General features: G+C 37.1%; 1 protein-coding gene across 1 annotated transcript; it reads right to left on the minus strand.

The window, feature by feature from the left end:
* Nucleotides 1-241: 241 nt before the first annotated feature.
* On the minus strand, nucleotides 242-10,751 carry LOC116174557. The gene is made up of 2 exons (XM_031492494.1): nucleotides 10,006-10,751; nucleotides 242-413 (listed from the first exon to the last, which is right to left on the minus strand). The coding sequence occupies exons 1-2, from the start codon at nucleotides 10,710-10,712 to the stop codon at nucleotides 242-244; spliced, it is 879 nt and encodes a 292-aa protein (XP_031348354.1). The 5' UTR covers nucleotides 10,713-10,751.
* Nucleotides 10,752-15,616: the final 4,865 nt, after the last annotated feature.

Consider the following 15,616-nt stretch of genomic DNA (forward strand, 5'->3'; position numbering starts at 1 on the left):
AATTGTATCCTATGCGACTGTTACGGCTATGGCGCTTACAAAGTAAATTGCAACTTATGAGATTGAGATTGTTCATCACTCTAACCTTTTGTAATAGCGCGAACGGCTTTGATGTATTACCGTTTAAAGACTTTGAAAATTCGATTAATTATCCCGGATTTATTTAGGTAATACGAATCGTACCGGGGAAGTAAGCAATTTCTTGTTCGAATTTCTTGTTTAAAACGCAAATTAAGTTTTGTTAACTAACCTGCAAGCAGCTGTAGCCGGGTCCGTACAAAACATGATCGCATGGACATCGACACGTGCGAAGATGATCCGCTGGAGCAAACGACAGCTCAGGATCGTCCATTTCTGAATCCATTCCATCACCTGCGATTCGTTTTTTATGCCGCGCTCGACCAATGTTTGACCTAAAAATTCACTTAGTTTAATTCGAAATTATTTCCCAAAGGGATGCTTAACAAGTAAAGGTGCTACCGCGCCGTTTCATTATATTTCTTTCAGGAGAACGTGAAAATTTATTACTAAATTCGATCTTATTTGCTGGACGTAAAATATAAGAAATAAACGGTATGCGTGCGTGGCCTACATTTCTTATAGTAAAATTTTTATTCTATGGATCAGCCAGAAGCAATATGGTAGCTTTCAGCTATTCTAATCCATTCCCAATTCCGTTGTGTTTAGCTGAACTAATACATTCCTTGATACAACTGTTTGCAGTTGACATATTATACGCGCTCGGTGGAAACAGCCGAATAATTAAGAAGGGCGTAAATTTCCGGAATTGTCGCTGGAATATGAACAATAATATTTACTAAACGAAATATTGTTTGTGCACAGCGGCATAACTAAGTAGGACATCGACAAAATGTGTTCCTCGTACAAAGTTCGCCGCAAGTTTCCACTCTCATTAATGTCCGTATCATTTCCTAGATTGTTTTTGGTTGAAGTTAAATAAAGTGAACTCCAAGAGAGACCTGACGTGAAATTGTAATTGCCATAGGCCGTAATGTGGCCGGTTATTCCGTAGCCCTCCGCTAAAACGAAGGTTTGCCCGTTATTTCAAACTGTTGTAGTTTATGCCGTTGAGATCCTACCACATCAGTAATTTTACTGTCATCTAAAATTACTGCCGATACTTATCTTTAACTACTGAATCGGAAAACGAAGGATAAAACCAATAATACTGATATCGGTTTTAGTATAATGAACCGATTACAATATTCAAATTTGTGTACCATCTACTTTTCAATACCGAAAGGGCAATTTTAAAGTATACCTAAAACCTTCGTAGGGTAGCCCTCTAGTACATGAGCATCGGAAAATTCTCTTATATCAAATGATACATATACTGCAGAAATACTACGTGTCATAAGAGGCGGCCAATGAACGGTGCGTCAGCTGACAGATTGTTGAAGAGATATCTATCGGACAAATGCCGATTATAATATTCTGTTTCAATTAGAACTTCTATTACCGATAATATAAAGTAGAATTTTAAAAAAACACGTAACGCAAAATACGCAAAGGGAATGATAAAATTTTCTGGTAAGACAGGTGTTTAAATCGAGGTTTAAATAAATAAAAGCCCCCTTACTTTTCCAACTCGGGTAGATTTCAAGTCCATTGAAGAGTATATTAAGGAATTAATTTCGCCATGAAAAACTATTTGGATGCCAGTGGAAAATGGGGTACGTTTATAACAGAAAGTTCTTTGCCCAAAGGTGGAACTCGGCCGTCGCCCAGGAGAAAATTAAACATTATTTTGGTGTAGAAGGCTAACGTTCACATTGAACAATATTGTCGTATTTGAAAAAATTTCGTAATCAATCGAGCTCGTTTCTAGTACATTTCGGTAGGCCAGTTGGCGTCTTGTTTTCGGATTCGGGGAGATCTGCCAACATTCTTTTGGAGAAATAAATCGAAAGGGGAGTATCTCGACCGCCGTGTTTATAGGAAAGCATTTCATTTTTCCGACACCACGACTAGAAATTTCCATAGTGAAATGAATGTATTCAAAGGTTTATTGTTATTCTGTTTTTCTAAGGCAAATTAATGTTTATTGAGTGGAGGCAAAATTTTCCACTTCTTGTGTTTTATCACTTGTTGATTTGCTAGAAAAAAATGTAGCGGGCGTATCCAAAAATGATTCGTTAGTTAAAATTTGGGAATTTATTGAGCTTCCAGATATTACTGGTTATGTGTGCACTTATTTTGTAATTAAATTACAATTGTTAAGTTGAGGATAATTTAAAAGGGTTAAGTTTGTTAGTATTTAGGAAATTACTTATGAGAGGTTTCCACTTCATTTGTTACAGTTTTATTTTCGCAAGTTGGTATTAATTATTATGAATTTTTACTGAAACATTTACATTATATGTAATTTCGTTTGTGGCGACTCCTATTGATGGATTCCTTCACCCAATCTTCAATGCGATTCTTTGCTTTTCACGTCCTCTTCCGCTTTGTGGTTACAAGCACGTTTGGTTCCACCCGTAGAAGCGAAGTTGAGTATTAATAATTAATCCATGTCTGTCTATTGGCGAATTCTTCCTTGTTTCTGAGGATTGGCCATTTGATTGAGCCCAGTTTGGATATAATTTGGAAGCGAGTTTAGGTCTCCGCTCTGGAGGATATAATTGGGATGTATTAATATGCTTCTGCCATTGGAAATCCGAACCAATTTAAGTCCGTCGTTGCACAAATTTCGTTTTATGAGTAGCCCTCTTATTGGTTAGGTAGAATGAGTGCTACGCTTAAAGGACTTATTATACGTGGTTATTTTCAGGGTTTGAATTTCGATTATTCAAGTTTAATTTCAAATCACGGGAATTTTCCATTTACCTTTACATCCACAGTGATCGGCAACAGTTTCTCGTCAAGATAATTGGAATTAGAATACCGAAGCTAGTAATTATTTAGGATAATTCCTCTTTAAGGAGGATTTCTACGATAGTATTTATAACAATTTAAAGATGGGTATTTGTTCATAACTCAGTAATGGTCGCCTTTTGCAGTTGTGTCATATATTAATGCCGAGCAGGTAGACTTGGGGTACACATATTGCATTTGTAATTGTTTGAACAGAGCTATCTCCAATCAAAGGTCGTGAAAAATTCACCTATAGCAGATGAGCGTTCTTTGGTATGTGTAGCTTCTTTCTTTACGCGAAATAGAAATAAAAAATTGATATGCAGCTCGTCCCAAATTAAGTAGATGAGATTTTAGTCAAGGATTCTCTAGGTAGCAACCCAGCCCAGTATACAACGCAGATAAACGGGAAATTTTTAAGTAGTTGGTAGACCCGTAGCTCTCCTAAGTGTGGCAGGCGGACGTCATTCCCCCAAACAAGTGCTCATGGTAAGTTCAAATTCTTATTATTGTAATAACAGTGAGCTTTCGTCATCTTCTCACATTTATTAATGGGATAATTGCTCTAAATCCTATTTGTCGCCTCATGGTATGGCTATGGTTTTGAATTGCACGCTGGAAATTAGTCGTTATCTGTTACTTCTGCAATTAAATAAATTAATTAAAGCTCGATAAAGACGCTGACATCGTAAAATTCGAAGGTCGGATACATTAATAAAATACCGCCGCCATAACTTGACCACCATTGAATGGGCGTTAAGTATTTAGAGAGGGGATTAATTTTCACAAGATTAAGGGATTAGCGTTTGGTCAGTCGAACTAAAAACAGGTTAAGGTATATAAAGGGTACGACCTAAAAGAGATTCGCGTTTTATGAGTCGAGTGGGTCAGAAGACGGTTTAAATAAATTCATAGCGACCCAGTGGTCAAGTTAGAAAGGTATGAAGAATTCGAGTTTGTCTGTGCTACTACTGTAGCTACTTAATCTGTTTTTTTTATTTGATTGGTTGTTATGTCAATTTGTTGTGTTTCATTTGACAGAATTAGTGTACAGTAAATATTATCACTCCATCGAAGGAAAGTCTGTCTCACATACTATAGGGAACAAACATCTTGAAATTCTACCACCTACCAGAATGTAGTTTTGTGACAAGTTTTTAACAGAAAACACACAAGGATTTATAATCCTAAATTTGCTTGATTCGCGTGGGGCAAAATGATGGTGCTATCGGTCCCTGAAGGTCTAGAAATAATCTAGAAAGATTAAATGTAACGCTATAGAGTCGCAAAAGTCCAAAATTCACTTCAACATTCATAATGGAGGGGAATGCCTCTCATCTGCCCAAAGAATTGGGCTAATGATAAAAATTATGGCAGCTAGCCTTAAGTCTGACGCACTCAGCGCTTGTTTTTGGGGATAAATTGCACAGTGGTGGCGATAGTGTTAAAAATGCACCCTCTGAAACACTGTAATTATTATAGTTAGCGCCATTTCGAGTTTTGAGATTGTAGTTGTATCCGGGGGTTCAATATTGACACTCTGATACACTTTGTTGATTAACAATTTAGTTTGTTTCGGTTAAAAATAAAAATTGCAATAATTGCTCCGGAAACTAGCTCAATCGGTTCGTTTATGATTTTGTTTACTCGTCTTACTTTGATTTGCTCCAGAGATTTTCCACAGCTGAAATAATTACTACAAAAGTTTACAAAAATCGGAATTTGCTTGGAATTCAGAAAAAAATGAAAAGGTCTGTAAAGACTGGTCGCAAACAGAGATTTCTTTTGATGAGAGTACAAAAATATATACAATTTTACATAAGTCTTTCGACACATTTGTGGTCCGGTTCTGAATTTAATTGTCCTAGTAATAGTCCAAAATTGGTTTTTTTAAAAGACAATAAATCAGTCGATCAGAATTTAAAATAACAGTTATGCGTAATTCGTAATTAACCTTGTCGTGGTGATCCTTGACGTTGAGACCTAGGTGGTTTATAACTCATGGAGATGATTCATTACATTGATATAATTGACCAGTGATTGCTGGAAATGCATTCTTAATCCGACGACGGCCTGAATATGGTTGACTTCCCATACAGCTTTTTGAAGCGGATCGGTTTATCTGCAGATCTCGGTCGTGATTCCTTTTTATCAGTGCACAATTTTGATAGTTGATAAAAAAGACGAGTACTAGCCTGAACTCGTTTGTTTTTAAAATAGTTCCTGTATTTCAGGTTTTAATGTGTGGGAAATTACTTTCGCAAACTTTTGACCATGATTGATTTTAACATTAGCGGCACAAAGAACACAAATTTCAATCTCGACGTACTATCAATTTTCTATATTGCAATTTCATTTTATGTGGGGTTTTGACGTAAGTTTTTTAATGGCTTTATTTATATCAAAATAAGATACGCTTATGATGTGTTCGAACTCAGCATGGGAAGACGTAATTGTTTCTTCGCGTAACTTTCATTCTCGTTAATCAATATAGAAAAGCCACCAGCGGACACGCTCATTTTCACTAAGAGCAATGAAAATCTAAACGCACGATCATTATAATATTCCAAGTGGTGACTCCTAAACTTTTCCACTTGGGCAAAATGCTAAGTTCCATAAAATTATTGGATGCTATGGACACTAGACTGCTGATGGGAATTCAATATGTTTCTTCTTTTTGAAGCTCCGAAAATCCCTAACGCTGTTTTTAATTATTGGTGCTCTAAAGGCCGCTTCTAGAAAACGTTGTACTGACCAAAACGCTAAGAAGAAGCTAATCTCTACGCCTTGACTGGCAAGACGCGAATCTTCCTTGCATTACGGCTCAAAAGCAAATCTCCGTGGTGGAATCACCAACAGCAAAGCAACTCACTGGTTGACTGACTAAACGCGAATTAATAATTTCGCGCATCTGCTCTTTCTACACTAAGATAACTTAAAATGCCTATTTCATAATGGACAGCAACGGCGGAGGTATTTAGTTAATTCTCACTAGTTCGCTAACGTTAGGCTACCTTCCAAAAAAGCCGGCAAAGCGAAATTTTTGATCATTTCTCATCAAAGAAGCGTTGACTTGCAACGTAAGATATGAAACAATATAGTACCTCTTTTTTTCGACTAAAATGATACCGTTTCCCGTTACTGGGCGCCGACTGCGATAAATCTCGCTGAACTCATCGAAAAAGTAAAACGTTGAACGATTACGAATATTTGTTTGGTGAAATATACTATAATTTACGTTTTCCCAAGTTGGCAAAACGCTTACCAGGCCAAAGGTTTCCTTCTCATAATGACCTGAAACTTACTCTTAGTGACCATTTTGAAGATCTACCAATAACACTTTTTGCGATACTTATCTGTTCATTGCATAAACGACGGAATAAGTGTGTAGAATACATACATATACGGGAAAAGTAGTTTGGTTTTGCCTTTTTCCATATCTAAGTAGTTACATAAAAATGTGCTCTCGTATCTATGGTGCACTAACGTATTTTAAAAAACTACTCGTTCATATTACAAAAGAACAGAAAAATGTAGAGCAGTGGACTTATACTCAAAATCGTATTTTCATATCTTTAAAAATATAGAATTCCATAAGCATTCAAAGTAAAATACCGCATCATGCATTATATTGATCTGTATTGCATTTCGGATGTAGATTCCGACAAGATTTATGGGCGCACATAAAGAAAATAAGTAGGGTTACATGTATTTTAAACTTTATTTCACAAAAATTTTGCTTCATTGATATTTTACATGCAACTTACGTAAGACATAATACGCTTATGAACAAAATAAATTGCATTGCGAAGTTCTGTTCCGTGAAAATACATTATTGTATTGAGATAAATGGGTGCTTGAGTTGACAAAATTCATCGCCAATTTCCGACGATATAACTATTTCTGTTTTTATTACTAACGAACCTAGACCTTCGAAAAGAACAACAAATTCGCCTAGTCCGAACTACTTCGAAGTCATATTTGTGACAACTTTTTTATATCATTACAATTAATAGCTACCAAAATACGCCTTTTTTAAGGGAAATGCGATAACCTATATCTAAAAGGAGTTCTTATTAATAAAGCTATTGGCTGTGTTTTCAACTCCAAGATGAAAGATGACGAACGAAGCTCACCGTAGCTCATACATTAACCTACCATCCTGCGCTTCAATTCAATAGCAGATCTCGACATCTTTTTTTTACCAAAGAAACTTTTCACTATACCGTAAGCAGAATCTAAGTTACCGCCTTCGATCTAGTTGTTTAATCTCGGCGCAGTGCATCGATGACTCTTTTGGTTGTTTACATTTTATATTAGATAATTTCATTCCTATCCTTATTTTGCGATAATTCATTCCTTAAATTAAATAAGTCTCTCACCACAATATTATTCGTTCTACCTTCTTCCGTACTGTAATTCTTGTGGAGTCTGCGTTTGATCTGTTATTCAGCCCTCGTCCTCTCTCACCCTACCAGCACATCTGCAACTTTTTCGATTCTGTCTAGTCCGTTTTTCTATTAAACTTCCTTCTTCCTTTACTTTTCCAACATTTCGCTCATAAATAAGAAAATGAGTCAATTACTCGATATTCACACGCTAAATAGTATTTTATCAAGAAGCATGAGTGCTGGTGGCAACAATAATCCGATTCTAAGACAAGGATTTTTGCACCTGCACGTATAAGAACCATCGAGTTAAGAAGAACATTTCCTGTTATTGGTGATGAGTCTTATCGCACCTGAATCAAGAATCCAGCCACTGTGATGCATACTGTGCGTGATGATGAACACAATCATTCGCAATATTACCTTTATTCGTATCTTCTTTTTATCTTTTGATACTTTTCACAGTTACTCTCCATGTGACCCGATTTTTCGCAGAAGAAACACTTCATTTCCTCGGAAACAGATTTCCATACATTTTCAGTCGCATCACTATTAACCGCGTTCAATCTTCTTTCGTACTCAGCAATTAGCTTCTGTTGTTCCAACGCAAAAGTCAATTCACTCTGGACGCGTTTCCAAAGCCGTAATCAATGTGTCATAGTTTCGTGGTAAACTAATTAACAATATTGCAACGCTCCAATTATCTGCTAATGACAATTTCCCAAATCACTAAGCTTCACGAATAACTCTTGCATTCGATTGATGTGATCAATTGCGGTACTGCTTTCGTCCATTCGATTCTTCCATGTTTAGTCAACAAATCAACCGCATCAATTGTACTTTATGGCTGAGTGCCTTTTGGTGATATTCCTTATGTTGAACCATGCTTCAAATGCACTTCTTGCTTTACTCTTCAACTGAAAACCCAATCCATGCTCTTGCTTGATCATCTAGCTTATACCAGGCATCAGTTTCTAATTATTGATTCTTTACAATCGATGAACTCAATTGCTTCGATGCTTTCTACTTAGTCACTTTCCACAAATCTTCTTTTAATAGTAGGAAACTTCCATATTGAATAATGGTCGTGTCGATGGTGACTTGCGAGACAATAAACGAACGAATTTGGTTTCAATCACAATCAGCCATGGAATTATTGCCATAAGAAATACATTGTAAGCTTCGAGGCCAAAATGCAAGATTCTCAAATGAAATACGAAGTATCTAGTATCAGTGGTTTTGTAATTTTTTTCTCTATCGAGTGAGGTAAAAATCCGACATGGCGTCGATTTAAAATACGAAAGTTGATGTCAATATCTCGAAAACCGCCATTATGAAATTTTTTTTTCTCCGTCCCTTGAATTTATCCCATCGGATCTCCCATCGCAAGTTTTTTTTGAAATTTTTTTCGATAGCTCTCTTTGTTACTAAGATAATTAAACTTTTTAAAAATGGCGATTTTCATTTTTTTCCAATATCAACGAAACGATTTATTTTTTCAAAATATCGCAACGGAATATCCATCAGCATCAAAATCTACACAAATTTGCTAATTTCACCGAATCTGTAAGTATAATAATAACAATGATTGCCATGTTATCCTACGCAATGTAAGACACCCTGTGTAGAACCGAATGGCCACAATATACATTACCATAAGCTGTTAAGCAGCATATTTATTCACAGAATTTCGCAAGAACACAAATAAGTGTAAACTTCTATACCAAAGTATTGCATGTTAGCCCCAATATGGCGACCGGAACCAACGACCAATCAAAACGAGATACCCGGTTGTCGCCACTGTTCTAAATTGAGTCGCCACACTATACCATACCATATTATACTGTACCACAATATAAAGTCCCAAAATGTGCATTTCTTCCTTAAACCACAGCATATGGGAGAGTGGAACTTGCAGCATTACTTAGGCTTTCCTACCTTGTAAAAATATTTTCGCAATTGCTACTTCAAGATTGCGCATCTGTAAATCTGATATAAGTACAACGAACACTTTCTCGACGAGTTATTAGATATAAAGGTTTTTCAGAATGAAAATAACGAATCCAAAACTAGTTTTAAAGTTCAGCTGCAATCTTGATCCTCACAAAAAACAGAATTTCATGTATTTTTATATTCAAGAACAAAACTGTCCAATCTAATTTCATACGAAATAATTATTATTATTAATCCATTACTGCAGATATCTTCAGTACCAGATCACCAGCAGAAATCATTTCTGGTTGAAGAAGGTAGATATTACTACCTACACTTCACGACACCGTTGTAGATCTGCGCGAATGTAGTTTCCGCGCAGATAATATTTTTGCGTAGTAGTTTCTTTTTGTTACGTTGCCAGTTACTAATTGTAGTTCTCTCCAGCGGGGCTGGAGAATAAGAACGGTTTCGTTAATAAGTATTTCTGGAAACGATGAAATTCAACAAGAGGTAGCGTAATACAAGATGCGAATTCCATCTCCAAAGATAGAAAAAGCAACTGCCGCTGCATTTTCTTTCACATTGAATAAGGTGCACCAAAATTACAACAAGAATTCGGATCTAATTCTGTCTAGAATAGCGCAAGAGCTCTAAACACGAACAGACAAGCGAAATCAATACCTACCTAGTTGACGAAAATAAGATATGACAGAGAAACGATAATAAAAAGCAGTGACATTTGCTATATGTGTATAGTACGTCAAACGTTATTAACGTCAACAAGTTATATAGAGCCTTTCAGCCTTACCTCTCAGTCGCTCTTCCTAGACTTGGTCCTCTTCTAAAGCCATAATCATCATTCTTTAAGTCCTTATCATAACCGTAAGATTTTATCGCGCAATTTTCCGGACCATAACCGTCATAAAGGAAATTATGAGGTCCAAGATGAGCGTTAATAATTTCGGGCGATTGAATACTCTTCAGTGACGCGTTTCTCACCACACCCGTAAACGAACTAGGGTCGCACAAATAATACGAATGTTTGTTTCCGGCTGTCGGATATTTTGATTGAATTAGTCTCCTATCTAAACTAAGCTGGCTATAAGTTCTATTTTCACCCAGTTTAGGAGTCGAGCAGCATGATCTGGAAGATGCTATCACGTTCTGTCCATTACTCCCTTGTTCCTGCTTGAAACGCGTTTTCGAAGGATACGCGACGTCTTTAATGGGGCACTTGCACATTAACTCAATATCTTGTTCGTATTTGTTGGCGTTTCGCTCGGCCTTATTTACATTGGAAATGGGATCCTCGCGGTTGTAGATATCGTAAACGTTATTAATTAAAACCTCCGCACTATTATTGACGTTTGGATACCTTTTATCTGGCTGCGAGCTCCGCTTCGGTCTCTGATTTTGATTTTTCTCTTTTTGTAGCATAACAGATGGAACATTCTGATAGTCGTTAAAGTCATTGTCATTTAAAACTGTCTCTTGCACGTACTGTGACGACCTCATAACTTCATTTCACATAAATCGCACTTAGACTTCAATCGAAACAATCTGAAAAAAAAAATAAAAGTACAAAATAAAATTGAAATTCAAACAATAGTCGTTAAAATTGAAATCTGCCATTACGAGTTCGTTCGACTTTGAAGTAGTTTTTATTTATGTAACAGAATTAGTTCGGCTGCTGATGGCGTTTTATGGCTCAAATCACCACTGAATGTGCAGTTTGTCGCGAATTTTGCTCGGAATACCTCCTAAGGCAAGTCAAAATTTAACATTCGAGAACAGCTATGTTCCATCGACTATCGTACAGAATCCACAATTTCTATTGTATGGGGAATTAGAAACCGCTCAATCAAAGCCTACAGGGATGGCGCGCGTTGTTGCACAACCACAACTGGGTTCGTTTATCATTTTAACCTACATTCAAAACGAGGACTTAATGAGCTAAAGGGACCGCAGGGATTATAAGGACAATTCCTTAGTTAGCGAAAACTGCCAACTAAGCAAATAAAGTACGTTATTAATAGAAGAGGGATCGACAACGGTTCTTGAACTGATTGCTGTTTTGGTTTTTACTTACCCGATTACCATAGTCGGAAGCCCCTCGAATCTAGGTACTTGATATGTTCCAATAGTCGCAAGACCTTTGATTAAAATAATGATTCCTTCAAATTCGGCAAAGATAAAAGATAAAAGACGAACGTGTTTCATACATCGTATACTCTTAGATTACGAGAACACCGGTTACGGTCTATTCAATATCTTTCCAGGACCTCTTCCACCAGGCAACGGGAATTTAAGGATAGGTAAAGTGTGGCAATTGATCGGAAGGAATGGGGTTGGTAGATTCTTAGAGGAAAGAGTAGGTACCTACTATTTCAGAATTTACCTCGGAGATTTCAAAGCTAAGCTACGTATATCTGAGGAAATCCCTCTGACAAAATCAACAAAAAAAAACAGTCGGCAGCGGGCTTTGAACGCACAACTTCTTCATAAGCAGTTCATTTTGGAAAATGCCCACAGGTCTTTCATTTCATACGCCCGAATTCCACTTTTGTAGTATTGTTATCCAACTTGGATGTCTACACGTCAATATAGGCCTGCGGATTGTCTTTTTCATACGAAGTATTACATCATCTCAATTTCGCAATCGTACAAGCTTTTCCCGGGAAACATCGGACTCGAACATTGTCTTAAAAATATTAAATTTCGATCTTCGAGAATCTGGGGCACTAAAACCACTAATCAAATTACTCTCACATTTCTACCTATCCAGGCTGGATCTCACATGTTTTTTTTTCAATATGCAACGTGTTCTTACTTTACGACTACATACAAAGTATGTATAAAGGAAAGTATTGTAATCGTGATAAATTTTCGATATGCCAATATTGCGTTTTCTAGACGTTTTGAAGCACACAGACCCAAAAAAGTGATTTTTAGCTTGACGTTTGTGGGTGTGTGGGTGTTGTGTGTTGTGGTTCGTTTTTTGGGGTGCATATAGGGTGGTATAGGGAATCGAAAACGTCCTATTTTGGTTTTGATCCGTAACCATCTTCAGGGTGGTTGAGGGCGTCAACAGTTTAAGCAAGCCATACCGGCTCGAAAAAATTTTTTTAAATTTTTTTCGCATGCACAGACCAAAACGGCTTAAAAACTCTACAAAAAAGTTCATTACAATTTTTTGTGAGTTCCTTTGTTTTTGAGAAGTTTTGATTGAAAATGTAAACTATTTATTGTATTTTTCTAAATTTGCATATTTCTCTAAAAGTAAGCATCAGAGTGAAAAATATTAATTACAAAAAAGATGTCTTGCCGGAAAATGACATTACTGGTGAGGAAATATTGAAGTGCGAGGCCTTTTTGGGGTTGAGTACTTTAATTTCAGAGTCAGGTAATGTCATTTTACTAACGAGTTTTGTATTAAATTTTACCCTAAATCGTATTTTATCATAAAATTTTAATTTTTATATAGAACTTTTGATTAGTGTCAATCTGTCAGTGATGACAGGAGTCATTATAGACGTTTAGCAATGTCACAGATGCGGCCGGTAAAGTTACAGGTGCGGCCAGTAAAGTGACAAGTGGCAGGAATAGTTATTTTTAGGCTATCATCACAAAAACGTTGATTTTGTGGTCGCTTTTGCGGCCATAAAGTTTCACTTTATTGTACGCTTCTGTCAAACTTTACTTTATTGTACACATCTGTCAAACTGTACTTATTTGAAACTGATGTGTGGTGTGAGAACCAGTAATCTGTTTGATAGAAAGCGTCTATCTGGTCTGTCCTCATCAAGGATTGGGTCCATCCACGTGCGTTTTTTTCATTTTCAGACTTGTAGGAATGTTTCACACTATTTTGCGTAATCACAATGTTCACATTTAAAATTATAGTTTGACGTTTCAATCTTTGCTGCTTGCAGAGACCTTTTTGAAGTGTAGAACCAAAACATGAGGAAGATGTTATTGCTTACATTATTATACGAAAAATCACCAGCAATTAACCGAGAACACAAGTAGCTACCTATACCTACCATCAAAGTAGGTAATCAGGTTTCTAATAATTGTACATTAACTATAAGGTCTTGGAAGTCACAGTTACGAAGGACCTATTGCATTTGACATTATTAAAATCTTGTGCAACCGAGGAAGTTGCGATTGTACTTTTACTCTCAAACGCCTGCTTTTATATCATATATGGCTTAGGGTCGCAAGCGCAACGCTTGCAGCTTCCAAAATTTCATTTAGGGTATCTGGACTGTCGCTATCACCCATTTTGATACGCACAAAACACACGCAAAGATGCTAATTATAATTACATATGACAGGAAATGCTTTGTTTTTAATTGTCTAAGATAACTATGATTTTCAGAAAAAATATGTTTATGAGCAAATTTTTGAATTATTTTTTGAGGATCGCCTAAAAAATGTTGTGTGCCCCTTGGCCAAAAGTGATTTGTTAGGCCTCATCTGAATTGCGGCCTCGGCTACCGCCTCGGCCACAAACAGCAGCTTCGGCCAAAAAAGATCACTTTTACGGCCTTGGTACACAAATAACTATTGTGTACCAAGGCCGTAAAAGTGACCTTTTTTGGCCGAAGCTGCAGTTTGCGGCCGAGGCGGTGGCCGAGGCCGCAATTCACATGAGGCCTAATAAATCACTTTTGGCCAAGGTGCACACAACATTTTTTAGGCGATCATCAAAAAAGAATTCAAAAATTTGTTCATAAACATATTTTTTCTGAAAATCATAGTTATCTTAGACAATTAAATGTCGTATGTAATTATAATTAGCATCTTTGCGTGTGTTTTGTGCGTATCAAAATGGGTGATAGCGACAGTTCAGATACCCCAAATGAAATTTTGAAAGCTGCAAGCGTTGCGACCCTAAGTCATATATGATATAAGAGCTGGCGTTTGAGAGTAAAAGTACAATCGCTACATCCTCCGTTGCACAAGATTTTAATAATGTCAAATGCAATATTCGTAACTGCGGCCTCCAAGACCTTATAATTAACATGCTGTACAATTATTAGAAACCTGATTGATTACCTACTCTTTGATGGTAGGTATAGGTACGTAGCTACTTGTGTTCTCGGTTAATTGCTGGTGATTCTTCGTATAATAATGTAAGCAATAACATCTCCCTCATGTTTTTGTTCTACACTTCAAAAAGGTCTGCAAGCAGCAAAGATTGAAACGTCAAACTATAATTTTAAATGTGAACATTGTGATTATGCAAAATATGTAGTGTGAAACATTCCTATAGGTACAAGTCCGAAAATGAAAAAAACGAACGTGGATGGCCTAATCCTTGATGGGACTAGACCAGATAGACGCTTTGTATAAAACAGATTACTGTTTCTCACACATCAGTTTCAAATAAGTACAGTTTGACAGATGTGTACAATAAAGTAAAGTTTGACAGAAGCGTACAATAAAGTGAGACTTTATGGCCGCAAAAGCCACCACAAAATCAACGTTTTTATGATGATAGCCTAAAAACGTAGTCACTGCTCTGTCTCTGTTATTGAAACTAAAATTTCCGGACAGAAAATAAGCATGAAAATGATTTTGGGTAAAATAAATTATTTTAATTAATTGTGGTGTAATTACTGTAGTCAGTTTGGTGTAGCGGTTTAAGACTCGAACTCTAAGCTCACAGGTTGTGAGTTCGGATCCCACAACATGCCAGTTTTTAGTGGTACAGAACAATTGTGGGAGGCTGCATACCTAAAGGTAGTACAGGAAGACTGCCTAGTGCCTACCTAGGTTCCGCAAGGTTGCCATCTGGGGGAACCTGACAACCTCGTGGCGGTCAAGCGACGCTTGGAGTTGCAGAATTCCTCTATTTCACACAGGGCAAAGGATCAAGGGAGGGACCATGCGAATCTACTCGCCGGGGGCGAAGGGGGGCTCGGTTATGGGTTTTCGTCTCTAAAGGTGAGGGTTAGTAACACTGCCAGTCTGAGGTGGGGAATACATAAGTATACAACCACCACAACAACAGCAGTTGCTACAGGGGCACTGCAATAAGCTACGAGAGTCACCACCCGGGTTGCCAAGACAACCCATGGTTAGTGCTTGCTCCACCGTTATGGTAAACCTAAGGTTATATAAGAGGGATATTAGGAGACTGGCCAGAGGTAACCCACTTCATTCCCACGGAGAATGACTGGGTGGTTGCCTGTGAGATGGTGGATATGGCGAGGGTGATCTGGGCGGTGAAATCGTTCTCAGCATACAAATTACTAAGATGGCGAGGATTTTGCTGATTATGTATCTTTTTTTCTGAAAGTCTGAGACATTGCTCTGTTATATATAAACGTGTTTCAGGATAATAATCAAATGACAGCAACTTGTTAGTGCATTTTTTTTGCATTTTTTGCCATTTTTGAGGTATTTTCAGC

This window comes from Photinus pyralis, unplaced genomic scaffold, assembly GCF_008802855.1.
Source record: "Photinus pyralis isolate 1611_PpyrPB1 unplaced genomic scaffold, Ppyr1.3 Ppyr1.4_LG6, whole genome shotgun sequence".
NCBI classification, from domain to species: Eukaryota; Metazoa; Arthropoda; class Insecta; order Coleoptera; family Lampyridae; genus Photinus; species Photinus pyralis.